Raw genomic sequence first — 16,538 nt, 5'->3', positions numbered from 1 at the left:
TCTTTCTTTGATACTAACAAGATCTTCTTCAGCGAACTGTGGATCAAAAGTCTTGTCCTCTTAATTGTTTCAATTATTGAGAAACAATCAATGCAATAAATGACCATTGAGTACCTGCCACACTAAAGGAATTGTTAGGGTATGAGAATTAGGAGAATGTATACTAAATAGTACTCCAATTTAGTGAGTATAGGCAAGGTTGCTGATGTCAGTAAGCCACAACTAAAATTCAAGCTTTCCCTCCTGGTAGCTGTGTGACCTTGACAAAACCCCACACCTCTCTAAATCAGTTTTCTCTTCTGTAAAAGAAATTTAATAATAGTGACTATTTCCCAGGATTGTTGTGATAAAAGGTAAAAGCATTTAATTCACTGTTTGGATTAGACTAAGTGATCAACAAAAATAGCTAGTTAGCTGGTTTATAATGGAAAATCTTCAAAGAAAATCAAAGTGTAAAGGAATTGATAGGAAACTGAGAAACAGAACTGGGAAAATACTGAAAAATGGCCCAATGCACAAACTACAAAAATTCAGCAAAGGGAGACGCCAGTTCTGAATAAACGTTTTTCTTCATATTCTTCACCAGCCATGACACAGCTGAGCTACTGTAATTCCGTCTCAAAACTGTGTACAAAGAGCAGAATTTGGATTCATAGACAGCTAGCATGTTCCCTAGGAACTTAGACAAATATTTGTATCTTGGTTCAGCCAAGATAAACAATTTTTGTATTGACAAATCAATTAAAATTAATTTTAATATTTGAAATTACATCCCGGCACATTAAGACTATTTTACTTAATTAACACAACATGTAAATTACACTACTTGGGTGGGTTGGGGGAGACAGGAAGAACTGGCTAGCTTCTCATTAATTTGTTCTAGAGATATTTGCTCTCTTAACTACTCATTTCCCCATCTTCACCTCTGTAACCAACAGTAGCTGAGACAACCGAAAATACAGTTTGCTACTTTGTCATTTCATTCATTTCAAAAGGTTGGATCTGTAACAAAGTATTCAAATACTGGCTAAAATAAGGTCAGTCACAATAATGCCAATTTATATTCCCTAATCAATTTACATTCTGTTTTTTCATAATTGTGGTATATCAAGAGAAATGTTTCCTTGACAGAATATTAATGAATAATCCTCAAACTACAAAGAGTGTTCGATAACTGTTGTATTTTAGTAGAAACAGTATTAAATTTTCAGATTGATCAGATCCAGACATTTTAAATCGTATAATCCCTCAATCTTAGCAGAGTGCATTCTTTTATTTGCGAGGAGACATTTGTCTATTCCTAACCTTTTTACCTTCAGAAAACAAATGATGCATGTGACTCAAAAATTGAATTAATCTTGACTGAAAAAGAAATAAAAATAGCTAATGTCTTTATGATTTCCATAGCAAGCCTACAGGGCAGATAGTGTTGCTGTTTCTGTTTTGTAAGATGCATTCTATCTTGCTAATCCTCAATAAATATGGAAAACCGATCATTTCACAGCTCAGAATTGACAAACTGGAGCACATTTGTCATTTGAATAGAGGAGATAAGCAGGTTGCCACCAGCTCTGCCGTCTCTGCCTTCGGGTGTGTTGTGTCCTGGGCAGACACTGTTAGTTCATTCTCAGGTCACTGCTAGCACATTTCTATTGGTCTCTTTCTGGACCAGGTCTCAGATTCACATTCCAAAAAGCCTTCTGTCTTAAGGACCATTCTGCTATCTTCCGTAATTTAAAGAAACGGGCACCTCCAATGAAACCATTCCAGGTGTAAATCTCTTGCCTGGGGAGCGAATTGAGAAATGAATGGGATTCATGAATATAAATTGGGCTTTCTTTACACGTAAGTTTTCATTTTGCAATTGTAGAGCATTTTCCGCTCCCGCAGAAATCTTTATGTGCCCTAAGTGTGGTTACCACAGGAACCCCAGTGCAGAGCTGCTGTTACTGAGTATTTACATTCACAGGTCATGAGGCAGAGGAGGCCTGGGGAGGGAGTCACTGCAGTGCACTGCATCAGTCCTCTCAGCAAAGATGCATCTCACCCTCAGGTCTGTGCCTGTCCTGGTATGAGGCCACACAGCCTCCTTAGGCTTTTTCTCTCCTTGAATATTATTTGACGTGTCCTTCCTCGTCCTATCAAGACATTCTGTTTCTGTATGTCTAAACAGCTCTATTATCATAAGACTTATATCCCTTCACCCCAATTTTGGTTTAGAGCTGGTGCAATAAATGAATCTCTCAAAGGCCACCTCAGTTTAGTTTTGAACATTTTGAAGAAGACTCTGTGGGAGGCTGGAAGGATTCAGTAAGCAAATACATAAATAATCTCTAGAAGCAAGGCCACTGCACCTCTCCCTGCTCCCCCTCGCCTCCATGCCTCCCCCCTTTCTGTTTCCATCTTAGTTACATGTGTCCTGCAAAAGGTCCATTGAGACCAACAGGGCTTTCACTCTGTGACCAGATATAAGTGAGAATTTTAAAAGACATTCCTCACTTTTTCAACCTGTGCTTTGAATCTTCAGCCAGAAATAAGGCTCTATTATATTTACCATTACGTAGACTACAAAGTGTGTTCACACATTGCCTATTCTTTGCTGTGGAATTAGATGGTGAGGAAGACTGTTGGTGATGAATTGTTTACATTTGTACCAAGTTGTTTTCTTGCATGTGTAACAGTTCTTGCTAGCATGAGTTTGATATGGCTAGGAATAATGTCGTAGTAAAAGTAAAATAGCAACAGAATTTTTCAGGACCAATAGATACATGAATTAGAGTGGAATCTCTAGATAATGGAAATAATAGAAAACAATTGTTTGCAATGACAAGCATTCCTTGGCGATGCTGTGGGTTCACTTCCAGACCACCGCAATGAAGTGAATATCGGGATAAAGCGAGTCAAATGAATTTTTTGGGTTTCCAGTGCATATATGTTTACACTATACTGTAGTCTATTAAGTATAGCATAGAATCATGTCTAATAATGCAATGTGTGTACATTAATTAAAAAATACTTATTGACGGGGTGCCTGGATGGCTCAGTCGGTTGAGCATCTGACTCTTGATCTCAGCTCGGGTCTCAATATCAGGGTCGTGAGACGAGGCCCATGTTGGGCTCCATGGAGGGCATGGAGCCTACTTAAAAAAATACATATATATATATATTATATATGTTATACATATATAATATATATATATAGCTAAAATATGTTAGCCATCATCTGAGCTTTCCGTGACTTATAAACAGAGATCACAGATCACCATAACAAACAAAATAATAAAAGCATTTGAAATGCTGTGAGAATTTCAAAATGTGACACAGAGACGAAGTGAGCAAATGCCCTTGGAAAAATGGTGCTGATAAACTCGTTTGAAGCAGGATTGCGGCAAACCTTCACTTTGTAAAAAATGCAGTATCTGCAAAGCACATTAAAGCAAAAGCAAAGCTCAATAAAACAAGGTATGTCTGCAATGTAAAATAATTTTCTCCCAAGTGCCTCTGTATACGAGGCATTCAGGGAGATAGTGAGGACCATGACATGGCCTTTGTCCCGATTTCTTGTTCCTGTCTGGTGGGTTTTCCTTATTGTATAACCTGCAAACCTTCTAAGTATGCAGCCCCCTGAGTTGATGCTCTTAGTCTTACATGGGCCTACAGAGCATGTCCAGGGAAGGCTTTGACTGTGTACCATGGACACAAAGTAGATGGAGGGGAGATGGTCATTATTCTTAATTATATTCTTAATATGTGGTATCCTCACAAGAAGTTAAAATAACTCTATAAGTTAAAACCACTATGGAACTGAAGTAGGGTGACTAATGTGAACACAAAACAATGGAATATGTAAAGAAGATCAAAGGGTGATTTTCTAAATTCCACACTTGCCCAACCCAGTGGCAGGCACAGGTCAGGCCTCCCAGCTTGGCTTTTCCCCAGGCCTCCTCTCTTAGGTGTTCCATACAGACTGCACTATATTTCTATCTAGTTTGGCCAACGGAGCTGATCTCCTAACTCAGTGACTCTTTGAAAGCCATTTTCTCCACGATATTTCTAAGATGAGTATATGTAATTTTATGTATGCCAAAGGATAGCAAGATATTTTCCTCTGCAAAGATTATAATATAATTTTACCTGTCCTTGATATAAAGTTAAAACTGTCACATGCACTCAAAACACAGGTTATTTATTAAGAATTGAGGGGCACCTGGGTGGCTCAGTCAGTTAAGCATCTGACTCTTGGTTTCCAGTCAGGTCATGATCTCGCCATGGTGAGATTGAGCCCTGTGTTGGGCTCTATGCTCAGTGCAGAGTCTGCTTCAGATTCTCTCTCTCTCGTCCTTTCCCTCCTGCTCACATTCTCTCTCTCTCAAATAAATAAAAATCTTAAAAAAAAAAAAAAAGGATGCGTATTGAATAGGAATTTTTTTACCCTTTTTTTAAATTTTCAAAATCTGGTTGTAAAACATATTTCAGTGTTTGTGTTAAAAAAAAAAAAACCCTAGGATTTTAGGGGTGCCTGGGTGGCTTAGTCAGCTAAGCGTCTGCTTTTGGCTCAGGTCATGATCCCACAGTCCTGGGATCGTGCTCTCTCTCTCTTGCTCAAATAAATAAATAAAATCTTTTTTAAAAATCTAGGATTTTAAAGATTTTCTCTCAGAGAATTGTATTAACACAGCAGTTCTACTTTCTCTCAAGTAGTCAGTATGGTTAGTAATATGAGCTCTGGAAGGACTTCTTTTATATCATGAAGTCAATCTGTTTCATTTTTCTACCACTACATCATTTTCACCTAAATCATTACCTTCTTCCCAGAATTTATAAGACTAGTGCACTTCCTTTAAGAATGCATTTTAAACCACTTGTGGTGGGGATTAAAATAATTGCAACAAATAAATTATGATCCACTTAAAAAAAAAAAAAAGAAACCAAAGCAACTGACCCACTCAGAAGGACACAATGTATAAAAATTTTTTAAGTGCTGTATTCTGTATTATCTATTGTATGTACATGGTCATTTATTAGAGTGCTTTACCAGAATGTTCTCCTGGGAGCTAGTGTTGAAACAGAATAAAAGCATGCCATATTTTTCTCTTGTTGCTGCCTTTTGTCTAAGGCAATGGACATTGAATTAGTAAGGGTAGTGAATCATTTTATTCACTAAAACGTGGAAAATAGAAAGTTATTAGGCAGTTTGATGATCTCTGGGTGAAACGAGTTTGTGCAGAAAGGTGAGATAGTAAGAGAATGAGTCAATTTAATTAGAAAAAAAAAATAATTTTGTGAATACTCCAAATATCCTTGAAACAAAGCAAACAACAAATCATGAAAAGTGTAATTTATAGCTATCAAATGCCAATAGAGGTTACCATGTTTGTGCCGTAAAAAAAATCTACAGTTGTCACAACGTGCTCATTGGACCGTTCTGCATGAGATGCAAATATCAGCGAATTTTTTGGCTTCCTACTCTTGTCCACTCTTAGAGCAAAAAACCACATTTTGGGGAAATAAGCATTTGGGTAACACATTGCCAACAGGGAGATCGAGATGTCTGAAGGCTGCCTTGTGAACAAGTGCTTGTACCCCATGAGATATTGCTTGTGCTCTTCCTGGGGCAACCAGTTCAAAAGGTGTTTTTTCTTTGCAGGTTACCAGCCAGTCTTGTCTGGCCAACAGGGGTTCCAAGGCCTCATAGGAGTGCAGCAGGCACCCCAGAGTCAGAGCGTGATGAGCAACCAACCAGGAGCTCCGGTGCAAAGCGTGATGGTCTCCTACCCAACAATGTCTTCTTATCAGGTGCACATCAGCAGCTTGGAAAATTGTGGTTTAGAAAGTAGCACTGGCCAAAGTAGAGGCTATGGGTATGTCCCGTGTTGGGTGGTTAGCAGGGTGGGGATGCTATGCCTAGCCCCTGTTGATTGTTGACTTTGAATTAAGATTATAAGTAGAAAATGGGATGGGTATGCTTCCCTAACTACTGTGGCTTTTGAATGTCCTGCTAAATGTGGTTCTATATAAACTTCTATTCATGGAAGAAAAGTCTGCAGCCTATAACGTTTTAGTCATGAAGACCTTTGGCTGTTCCATTGTAATTTGGCTTATTGGGAAAAAGCCCTCATGACAAATTTCCACTCATTTTTGTACACAGCCCCCCAAATTTCATTTTACCACAATTTTAAGTTAAAAGAGGTGTTCAAATGGCATCTCAGATTTTCAAAAGGCATGGATAAGGTCTATACCAACCTCATTTTCTAGACTCAACCCATACTGGGTATTTTAAAAATGTCATGCATCCTTTTGTGATTTACATCCTGAGATACCCTGAAAGTGGAAGTGAAGGGTTAGTGAAATGCTTTGACCATTAAATTTAGCTGCACCAGCTACTTCTGGCCCTCAAACAAAGAAACAGACAAAACAAAACAAAATAAAAACCCTATCCTCCGTCCTCCTCCTCTGACAATCCTGACTCACATTGTCTCAGTTTAACCTCTGGCTCCATATTAGATGTTCTTTAAAGCTGCAGGTTGAGAGTGAGGCAGGTGCCTGGGACAAAAGCCCCTTTTGCTGTCTGGCTCCAGGCCACTTTGTGTGCATGAAACCAGAATGGGAGTGTCGCTTTCCAAACAGAAATTCCGAGCAAGTAATCCAAACTGCAGCCCCCAGCGGGTAAGGAGGGAGGAAAGAAGGAAGTTTTGAGCTAACTCCTTCTGAGCCATCACCACACATATCCCAGCACCGTACATCAGCCTTACAATCTTTTCAGTGGCACTTTGCATGGGTGTCATTATGCAGATGGCCGAGGCAATCAGAGAGGTTGAGGGACTTGCCCAAGGTAAAACAGCTGATAAAAGGTAGCGCTGGGATGGGTGACCAGTTAGGTGTTACCCAAATGCTTGAGTATTTTTCCTGACCGCATGGTAGCTCACGGGACAGGCAAACTCAACCTCTTCATGAAGGGCTCTCTCTTGTGTCTTCTACAGGTGCCAATGACCCAGGGTTCTCAAGGACTGCCCCAGCAGTCATACCAACAGCCAATCATGCTACCTAACCAGGCAGGTCAAGGGTCACTCCCAGCCACTGGAATGCCCGTTTACTGTAATGTCACACCGCCGACCCCTCAGAACAACCTTAGGCTGATCGGTCCACACTGCCCCTCCAGCACTGTCCCCGTGATGTCGGCTAGCTGCAGGACAAACTGTGCAACTATGAGCAACACCGGGTGGCAGATCAAATTCTGAGTGCTCTGGCTGTGCTGCATTTTTGCGACCTTACTCATGGCCTTTAAGGGAAGAGGAGCGAGGTGGGAGACTGGCTGAGGACTCAAGTATTCACTCAACACTCAGATGATTGCTGCTGGTATTCTGTAAAAAAACAAACAAAAAACAAAACAAAACAAAAAACAAAGACTAACACAAACATTAGCTGGTTAATGGTGCATATTTTCGTCATGTCTGCTAGGTATGCCTTTATAGCTTAGCTAGTGACATGAATTCATCAAGGTAAGATTTTCTCCTACCACTGAATACCACTGTGTAGATTATAATATCCCTAATTTGGATTATTAGTTTTGTACTTTGTGTTGAGTTTGTGATGCTAAAAGTATTTAAAAATGATATACTGAAATCACATTGTACCAAAGCTGTAATGGAAAAGAAAAGAATTGATGAATGGAAGGAATAATTTATATACACTATAGAGTTTTCTTTTTTAATGGATATATACTGTATTGTAGTGTTTAATCAAAATAAAACTATTTGACCTTATGGAGGAAGGTCATGTTTTTACCACCAGTTTGGTTCACTCTCTTCCAATATGTGTTTGCTTATGTGTCACTGTTATCCCCTTTGAACACTATTTCATGAGTAATGCCCAGTAAAGATGGTCCAGATATTTGTAAATCTGGCATCAGGTTGGGAGAGGTGGTAGGCAAACAATTAACCAACTGTAGTTTCTTGTCCTAATACTACAGGGGTCCTGGGAATAAGATGGCTTCCATTTCCAATATTCATTGACTCCACATTTTTGAAATTTATATCTTGATTTTAGTTCTAGGGGTATTGAATACATGTAGCTCAGAAAGTCGGAAAACCTGAGTGACTTATAATAGCAGCCCTGCACCAAACTCTGTTCTGTCTTCTTTGAAATTCCACCATCTACCTGAAAAACAAGATTTCTTTTAGAGGGAAATTGGAAGGGCATGATCTAATTCTATCGAATATATTGGGTCATACAATGTAAATAAAGTGCCACTAGTTTTGGGTCAATAACTCAAAGGTGCTAACATTTATCCTGGCAACTGAAAGGAAGGTAAAATATAACAACAATTTAGTCACAAAGACTTAGAACATTGGGGAAGAAAAGAAACATTTAGAAGAAGCTGATCCTGTTTAATCCTAAAATGTTTATCTAATCCCCTGTAGATTCTGCAGGTAAGATTGTTTTATGACAACCTTTGAAAAATAATAACAGAACTCCAAATATTAGCTTTGGCCATTCTGAGAGGTATTTAATGGGGGACTATAACACCACAGCTTCCCCTTTGCTATCACAGTACCAATGACTAATAGTTTTCTCTTTTATACTCTCTGTCTAAAAACCATTATTACCAATGAGAGGGATTTGGAGAGTATATCTTGATAATTTCCACTGTTCTTCCTATTATCACATTCCCCCATATTAGATCTTTCCATTTTCGTGTTGCTTAGTTGGAAATAGCATGAAGCTACTAGTTAAAAACTCTACCTAGGATTACCATTTCTTAAGTTTATACTCTCATTTTCTTTTTCCTTTAAAAGGGAACTTTTACACATGCTCTCATTAGCTTCATTCCTTGAGACATCTGTCCCATTGTCCCAAATCTCAGTCTCCTGAATTCTTCATTGTAAATAAGCCCTACCCATGAAAAAGATGTTATAAAAAGAGAATGTTCCTTTTTTTTTTTTTATTGAGCCATTAAACCAACAGGCTGAGTAGCTATTAAACCAATAGCTGTTCTGAGAAGAAGCAATGTGTTTGCCTAATTAATACCTTCCCCTAATGGAAGGAGGGGGCTGACCAATAGAGATCACTTTAGAAATATAGCCTCCATTTAGTTCTCTCATGTTGGCAGTGATCCCAAACGCAGGGATCCAAATATGAGTCTGAATGTTTATCTTCTTTTCACAGAATTCTGAGAAATTTTTATCTTTTCTTTAATGATTTCTAGCATGACTCAGCCCTCTTTATCTGAAATATTAATCACGGTTATGGAAAAGACAGGCCTTCTCTGTCTTTGGCCCCCATCCTGCAAACGTGCCATACTCTTTCCCACTTAGACATTTGACTTTTCCTGCATAAAGCAATTTGGATACTGTTTCAGGCTGAGCCTTGTCTACTTTCACTAAATATTGATACCCAACATTATTTATTCCAGATCTTACATTATGCTGTCTTTTACATTAGAATATTTGAGATGGCTGCGTAGAGAGATGGCTTTATCAAAGTGAAGAATTTCCAGGATTTAATTTATCATCAGAACACTCCGTTTTTTTCATGTTGGCTAATAATTTTATCACAATCACATTTTGTAATTACATATTATTCAGTACATAAGCTTATATAGACAGACATGAATACATATATAAGTAACTATATAGATATATAGATACAGTCATCCCTACTGATCCTCTATGTGAGCGTAAATGAGAACAAGAGTGACTTATGCATTCATTTATTCAGCAAACTTTTATTGCATACTTGATTATATCCTAATTACGTGGCACCATTCCAAATGAGTACAAATAAATTTAAAGCACTTAGACTTATTTTTGAAAGTTTTATCATACACTTAGTTATTCTGCGATAGTTGGAACTAAATGTTCTAACCAGGATGCCAATGAATTTCAGCCATAATTATTTTATTGTTTTAATATAGTTTCACAGGATGTGGGGTGGGATAGGAGAGCATGTTATGTAACATTATGGAAGGGGAATTATGTAATTAATTATAAGTATGGTTGGAGGATTTAAAATAAAGTTATAAATCATCATAACAAAAATAAGTAGGATACACATGAGCCAGAGCAGCTTTATAAGAGAGATCCGAAGTACAAAGCAAAAACCATCAGGGAAGGAAGAACATTGCAGCAGAAATGGCTTTGAGGTCTAATAAATGCACTTTCAGTCTCCCTTTCCACTCTGGCCAACAGCCCCCATGGTCTGCTACCTGTATTCTGTGCACACAGGTCCGCACTGTTCACTGCGGGCCCACCCCTTACCTTACAAGTACCTGGCACTTGTCATCGCAGGTGACTTGATCAGTTACAGTCCAGAAAGAAAGCATTATAAATATCTCACCCCAAGGGCAGAGTTAAAACAAATAGCCTGGGTTTTGTTCCCAAGTAATACCTTAGAAGAGTAGTTTCTAAAATATTTTCTGTGGTAGACCCTTTCCTTGGGATACAGATAGTTGTTATCCGAAAAAGACTGTTCCAAGGATAATAATGGTTGGGAAACAAGGTTAATGAAGGTTAAGCAATCTTTGTAAAGATTCTGATTTCTGGAAACCTTTAATATAGCACTTTAGATTGTGAGTTTCTAAACGGGTGGCATAATTTGCAGTTTCTCAAACTTAGTCGAGCACGATATCTTTTCTTCACAGACTGTATCAAAAGATTAATATTATGAGGAACTTATATTTTAAAACATTACATTAAAGACTCCTAAAAAAAGAATGCAAATATAGTTCTTTTATCTCCATAGAAACTACGTTATATATCAACATGTAATATCACAACCCTCCTTCCAGCTATGACATCTTTTGGTAACTACCCTAGTGTGCACACTTTCCTCCGTGAGTGTGTGAGTCTAGAAGGTAATGCCATATCACCAATATTTCTGGGCTTTCTTTTTTTAAATTCTTAATGTTGAAAGAATTTATATCTAAAATTATTATACGGACGCCTGGGTGGCTCAGTCGGTTAAGCGTCTGCCTTTGGCTCAGGTCATGATCCCAGGGTCCTGAGATCGAGTCCTGCATCAGGCTCCTTGCTTGGCGGAGAGCCTGCTTCTCCCTCTGCCTGCCACTCCCCCTGCTTGTGCTCTCTCTCTCTGACAAAAAAATAAGTAAAATCTTTTTAAAAAAAAGAGAGAGAAAAAGAAAATTATTAAATAGTCATATAGATATATAGATGAAGTTATCTCTAATTATCCTGCATACCTCTCTATGAGTATAAAAGAGAACAAGAGTGATTTATGCATTTTTTTTTTATTCAACCACCTTTTACTGTGTATTCACTAATTTCCATACTTCGTGCCAGTCTCTGGAGCCCCTGCCTTTATGAAGTTTATAAGTTTTCAGAATAAATTATACCAGTGTACAAATGACTAAAAATATAGGAAATTAGTCACAGGCCTCATATGAAAAATACATGTAAAAACAAGATCTTAGAGAAGGAGTAGATGGCTCCTGGCTGTGGTTTTATGAGGCTTTTGGCCCGGGCCATTCTGGTTAGATGGAATTTGGGCATGCAGACATGAGGTGAGGGAGTCACAACCCCAACCGAGAGAAACGCATGAAAACAAAAGAAAGAAACCCAGGAACCCCTGGACATTCCCATTCAGGTTGGTTGAAGTGGGAAGTAGCTAGATAGAGGAACATGACAGGAGGAGTACTTCGAGGTTCACGGTGGGCCTGGTTGGCAGGACCTCAACAGCCAGGCAGCATTAACAGGCCCCCAGGGACTTCTGAAGCGTTTTGAATCAAAGGTGATATGATCCAGCCATGGTTCCTAAAGAAGCATGGGCCCTGAAAAGTAGAACGGGTTAGACTTGAAAAGGCTCTTCACTCAGAAAGTGGAGATGAATAAAATTATCGTTAAGCGTTGTCATTGAGCTACAGGGACCAGCAGCCTAGTTGGGAGAAGTCAGAAATGAATCCTGGTTCTCAACCCTTAGCAATTGTGTTGCATGTACAGCCCAGTTTCATAGTGGTATAGGGTCTTGTTTTTCCCTCTTGGATGGAAATGTGTGCATGTAAGTGCCCTGTCTTAAGTTGCATCACATGGCACAGTTACTACACCCTGTCCAGGTGAAAGAAATGAAGTCTGAGTTGAGACTGGAGACAGCATGGGGAGGGCTGCTAAGTATTCATTATCTGTACGAGATACACAGTGAAATCTGATATCAATTTCTTATACCCCCTTGTTTCAATACATGGTGAGAACCCTTTTCCATTAGAGCTCAGAAAAAATAATGTGTTTGGGGGGCACCTGGGTAGCTCAGTTGGTTAGGCGTCTGTCTTCATTCAGCTCGGGTCATGATCCCAGGGTCCTGGGATCGAGCCCTGCATGGAGGGGGGTCCTCTGCATAGTGGGGGAGCCTGCTTCTCCCTCTCCCTCTGCCTGCTGCTCTGCCTACTTGTGTACTCTCTCTGTGTGTGTGTGTCAAATAAATAAATAAAAAATCTTTGCAAAAAATGTGTTTTCTGTACCCTTATGGGTGACACTTCTTCTACATAAGACCAGACATTTTAGCTTCTTTCCATATTATTTTACCCCAAACCCTCTTTTCTAAGGAAGTTGTTCTCATTAGGGCTTTGAGATTATTTTCCAATAGTTCTCAGCTTTAGTGCTCGTTTCAAGTTCAAATCTTTATCATCCACTTTCTGAGGAGTTTTGCAGCCTCCAATCTTCTCTACAGAAAGATTTGCTGCTATTATATGCCACCAGGGGCACGAGCAGCTCACTCTGATCTTGTTTTCTGCTGCTTCAGCATTGCGGACACAGTGGGGCTGGCAGGCATCTGATACTCTTCTGTGGAGGAAAATCATTTCCCGATTGATTCCTCAAAGAACTGATCCCTCTACTGGGCATGAGGCTGCATCCTCTAAGACAATATTAACCAACCCCCTGACTGCGGAAGCTCAGGGAACGCTTTGATGTTTGTGTTCATGATTCGATTTGTTTTGTTTTACTGCTTTATTCCATTTTACTCCCAATGTTGGCATAGAAGGAGTCAGGAGAGGTTGGATATTGAGCAAACAGAAGGAGACATAGATCTGAATAGAGGTGAACCCTGAAACTGGATTTGATGGACAATCAAGAAGCAAACCCAGCAGGCAATCATGACGATATGCATGCAGATGACGCGCACGCCCAGACCGACCGATGCAGCTGGATAGCGTCCTGTTGGAGGAGAGTCATTTTCTGAATGCTCGAGGTCTCATTCTTTCAGTGTCTGGGGGACACAGGGGATGGAGAAGGGGGGCATAAGGGGGTGCAGAAGGAGAAGGTGAGGCATAGAGATGTAAGTCCTGGAATTCAAATTCAAATTAGGGCAGTTTTTTTGTGAATTTTTGAATCATGTTTCTTACTAAACATCTAGCACCTCCATAAGAATCGGCCCAAGAGAATAGATGGTTCTGAGTACAAGTAAAGGCCATATTATTCCCTCTGTACCCTAAAAGTTTTTACTGTCTAATAGATTTGAAACTATCCATGTTTGGCTTGCCATAGTGCTATCATAAGACTCCCCACCTTCTTGTGGTTCTTTCTCTTTGGCGCATGGAGTCTGCAGCTGGTTCTCCTGGGTTCTTGAGCAAGTAGGTCAAAAAGCACCTCTGTCTGTGCAAATATGTTCTCCTTCTTTGTGCAAAATGCCTCATCCAATGCGGGGTTCACATTTCCTTGAAGAAATGAGTGTGTTTATCTTTCCATTACAGGGCCGCTGCAAGAAACACCACATGTGTAGTGCTGTCTGGGTCATTGTATCAGACCCTTGAATTGTTTCTAAGCTGGTGGAAAAACTCAGGAGCAGGAAAATCCCATTTATCCAAGAAATAGGATGCTTACCTGTCTTTTTCAAGTGTTTCAAATTTTTGATGTACAAGAATGAGGTCACATTTCTAAATGAAATGTACAAGCCAATTTCATCCTTTTCAAAAGAGAGAGGAGTGACTTATGGTGCTTAATAGTAATGTAATAGAGAGCAATGGCTTGAGACGGAAAAAAAGCAGCAATTTAAATTGGACATTAAGAAAATTTCACTCGAAGCCAGGGCAATTATACAACGAAATAATTTCCTAAGGGAGAAACAGTGAGATGCCATTAAAAGAGTTGTTTAAAAGAGAGTAGATAAGCACACTAGCGGCTGAGTCTGCTGGCAGATCATTTGATGATTTATTGCTTTACTCTGCCCTCATGTCATCCTCACTGGAGATTACCAGGCTCGGTTAGCTTCCTTTCCATCAGGGAAGGATCTGTACTGTACCAGAAGACGGTGATGTCTGTATTCTATTTTTCTTTACGTAAAAATGTAAAGCTCTACGGAATGCTAGTACAAGAGGCATGGGAAACCCGGGGGTTTCTAGTTGCTCAAAATCTACTCTGTGTCCAACAGTGTCCTAGGATATTTTTTGACACACACCCACACCCCTCCACACAAGTGTCGGTATCTAATATCGATCTATCATCTGTCTATCTGTCTCTCTCTCTATGTATCGAATCTTTTTCAAATCTTCAAGCAACTAATCGATTCGTTCAAATTGGTGGCTCTTCATCAGTTGGTATTGCTTGGCATAAGGATGCATGACACGATTATTCCTTTACACCAACATATTGCCATACCTGTGGTATAAGATACGACATCGAGTTTGAATCCCAGCAACACCCCAACCGACCGCCACTGCAACACACACGCACTCACTGGGATTTGTGCAAGCCCCTTAGCCCCTCTCACAGCTTCATACTCTACATTTGTAAACACAAGTACAAAATGCCATATTAGCTGGACGGTGTTCATGTATAGAGGTTAAGCCAAGTTTTTAGTGCACCTTTGTATATAATTCTAAATGAACAAGATGCTGCCACATTCGCCTGAAAAATTCCTGGAAATTCTCACTACTAAGGTACTTTCTGGAAACCTATGCATTTTTGCGGATATTTAAAATTTTCTCTTACACTCTCTGAGAGTGCCCTCCTGGAAGAATCTCACTGGAGTCTCCTTCCCTGACCTTGCTGTCCCCTAATCATTCAGGAAAAGGGGCACGTCACACCCCCACTCGGCCACCATCAGTGTACCCTACACCTAGACCATGCCTGGTCCTTGTTTGTATTGGGTTCCACCTTGGGACAATCCCAAAATACAGTGCTTGTATCCAGCCTAATTTACCATGTCTGTGTGCGTGCACCACACTATCAGGAGGGACGGACATGCACTGTGGCTGTCCGAGTGTGGGCTCAGCTACATATGGAACGATCAAGTCATAAAGGCAGAAGACCCAGAATGCCTCCAGGCTTTGAGAACATGCACAGGTCTTTTTTTTTTTTTTTTTAATCTCCTTGTCCTCAAACCCTGTATCAGTTTCTTATGGTTGCTATGACAAAATACCACAAACTGTGTAGCTTCAAACAACAAAAATATATACCTGCATGGTTTTAGAAGATAGAAGTCCAAAACCAAGGTATTGGTCAGATCACGTTCCTTCCAAAGCTTGTTAGGGAGAATGCTTCCTCACTTCTTTCAGGTTCTGGTATCCCCGGGTGTCCCTTGGCATGTGGCAGCATGGCTCTAATCTCTGCCTCTGTCTTCTTCATACGGCGGTCTGCCTCTCATTTGTGTCTCTGTCTCAGTGTCTCTGACTTTTCTCCTTCCTAAGGACACCCATCAAAGGGGGTTAAGGCCCACTCAGTGACCTCATCTTAACTTGATTACATCCACAAAGACCCTATTTCCAAATAAGGGCACACTCACAGGTTCTGGGAATTAAGACTTGAACATATCTTTTTGGGGGGCACAGTATAACCCATAACATACCCAAAGCCTACAGGTCTCAAACTACAGCCAAACGTCAGTCTGTGTTGTCTGCTGTGGTCCATCATTGGCCCTGCAATGGTTGGATGTGTTTCATAGAGCACCATCAGGCTTTGGGTAAAGAAAATCAGATTTCAAGTCCTTATGTTTATTACATTGGACCAGCCTTCATTTCCACAAACATTTCTTCTTGTGGAAACTTTTCCTTTAGCTTCCTGATCCCCTAGTAAGACCCAATAGAGTTCCCTCTCTCCATGCTATTTTCATTAAGTTTCATATAACTGCATTGACACCCCCTCTTCCTGACTGTGGGGTCCATCTTCTCTCCCTAGATAAAATTTTCAATCACTGAATCTTTATTTTTTACCAGTCTCCAAAATAGATACACATGACTTCTCCTTCACTTGGCAACTTGAAGGACAAGGAAAGACTTCAGGTAGGAAGTCTGTCCAGGCCTCAGTCACTGCTGGAAGCACTGTCCACAAGCTCCTCACCGCAGTGTCCATTTTGGTGCCATTGTCCTCGGGTAGTCTGATCCCTTGTGAAGTTTGGGAGACTCGTGATCAATAAGCGGGGTGGGTGGTGGAGAATAGGATTTCAGGATCTCATCTTTTTGAAAAGATCTGCCAGTGGCTCTGTTGATCAGTGAGGTTTGGACTAGAAGACTTTGAAATCCCTGACATATCTAAGGGACACGTAAGACCTATGTAGAAAGTCTAGGTCATGATCTTAAGATATAATTTCCATCT

At 40.0% G+C, this 16,538-nt stretch overlaps 1 protein-coding gene across 17 annotated transcripts in view; it reads left to right on the top strand.

The window, feature by feature from the left end:
* The window catches only part of ARPP21 (cAMP regulated phosphoprotein 21), a 155,528-nt gene extending 147,744 nt beyond the window's left edge, over positions 1-7,784 (top strand). For all 17 annotated transcript variants that reach the window (XM_045904076.3, XM_064590336.1, XM_064590343.1 and 14 more), the window contains 2 exons: positions 5,648-5,796; positions 6,981-7,784. In XM_045904076.3, coding sequence (XP_045760032.1) covers positions 5,648-5,796; positions 6,981-7,238 — 407 coding nt within the window. In that variant the 3' untranslated portion in view covers positions 7,239-7,784. The remainder of the gene's footprint in view (positions 1-5,647; positions 5,797-6,980) is intronic.
* Positions 7,785-16,538: the final 8,754 nt, after the last annotated feature.

The sequence above is a fragment of the Mirounga angustirostris genome, unplaced genomic scaffold (genome assembly GCF_029215605.1).
Source record: "Mirounga angustirostris isolate CCGP_5_RB_7025 unplaced genomic scaffold, mMirAng1.0.hap1 SCAF_1, whole genome shotgun sequence".
Classification (NCBI taxonomy): domain Eukaryota; kingdom Metazoa; phylum Chordata; class Mammalia; order Carnivora; family Phocidae; genus Mirounga; species Mirounga angustirostris.
This window is presented reverse-complemented; position numbering and strand designations above follow the sequence as displayed.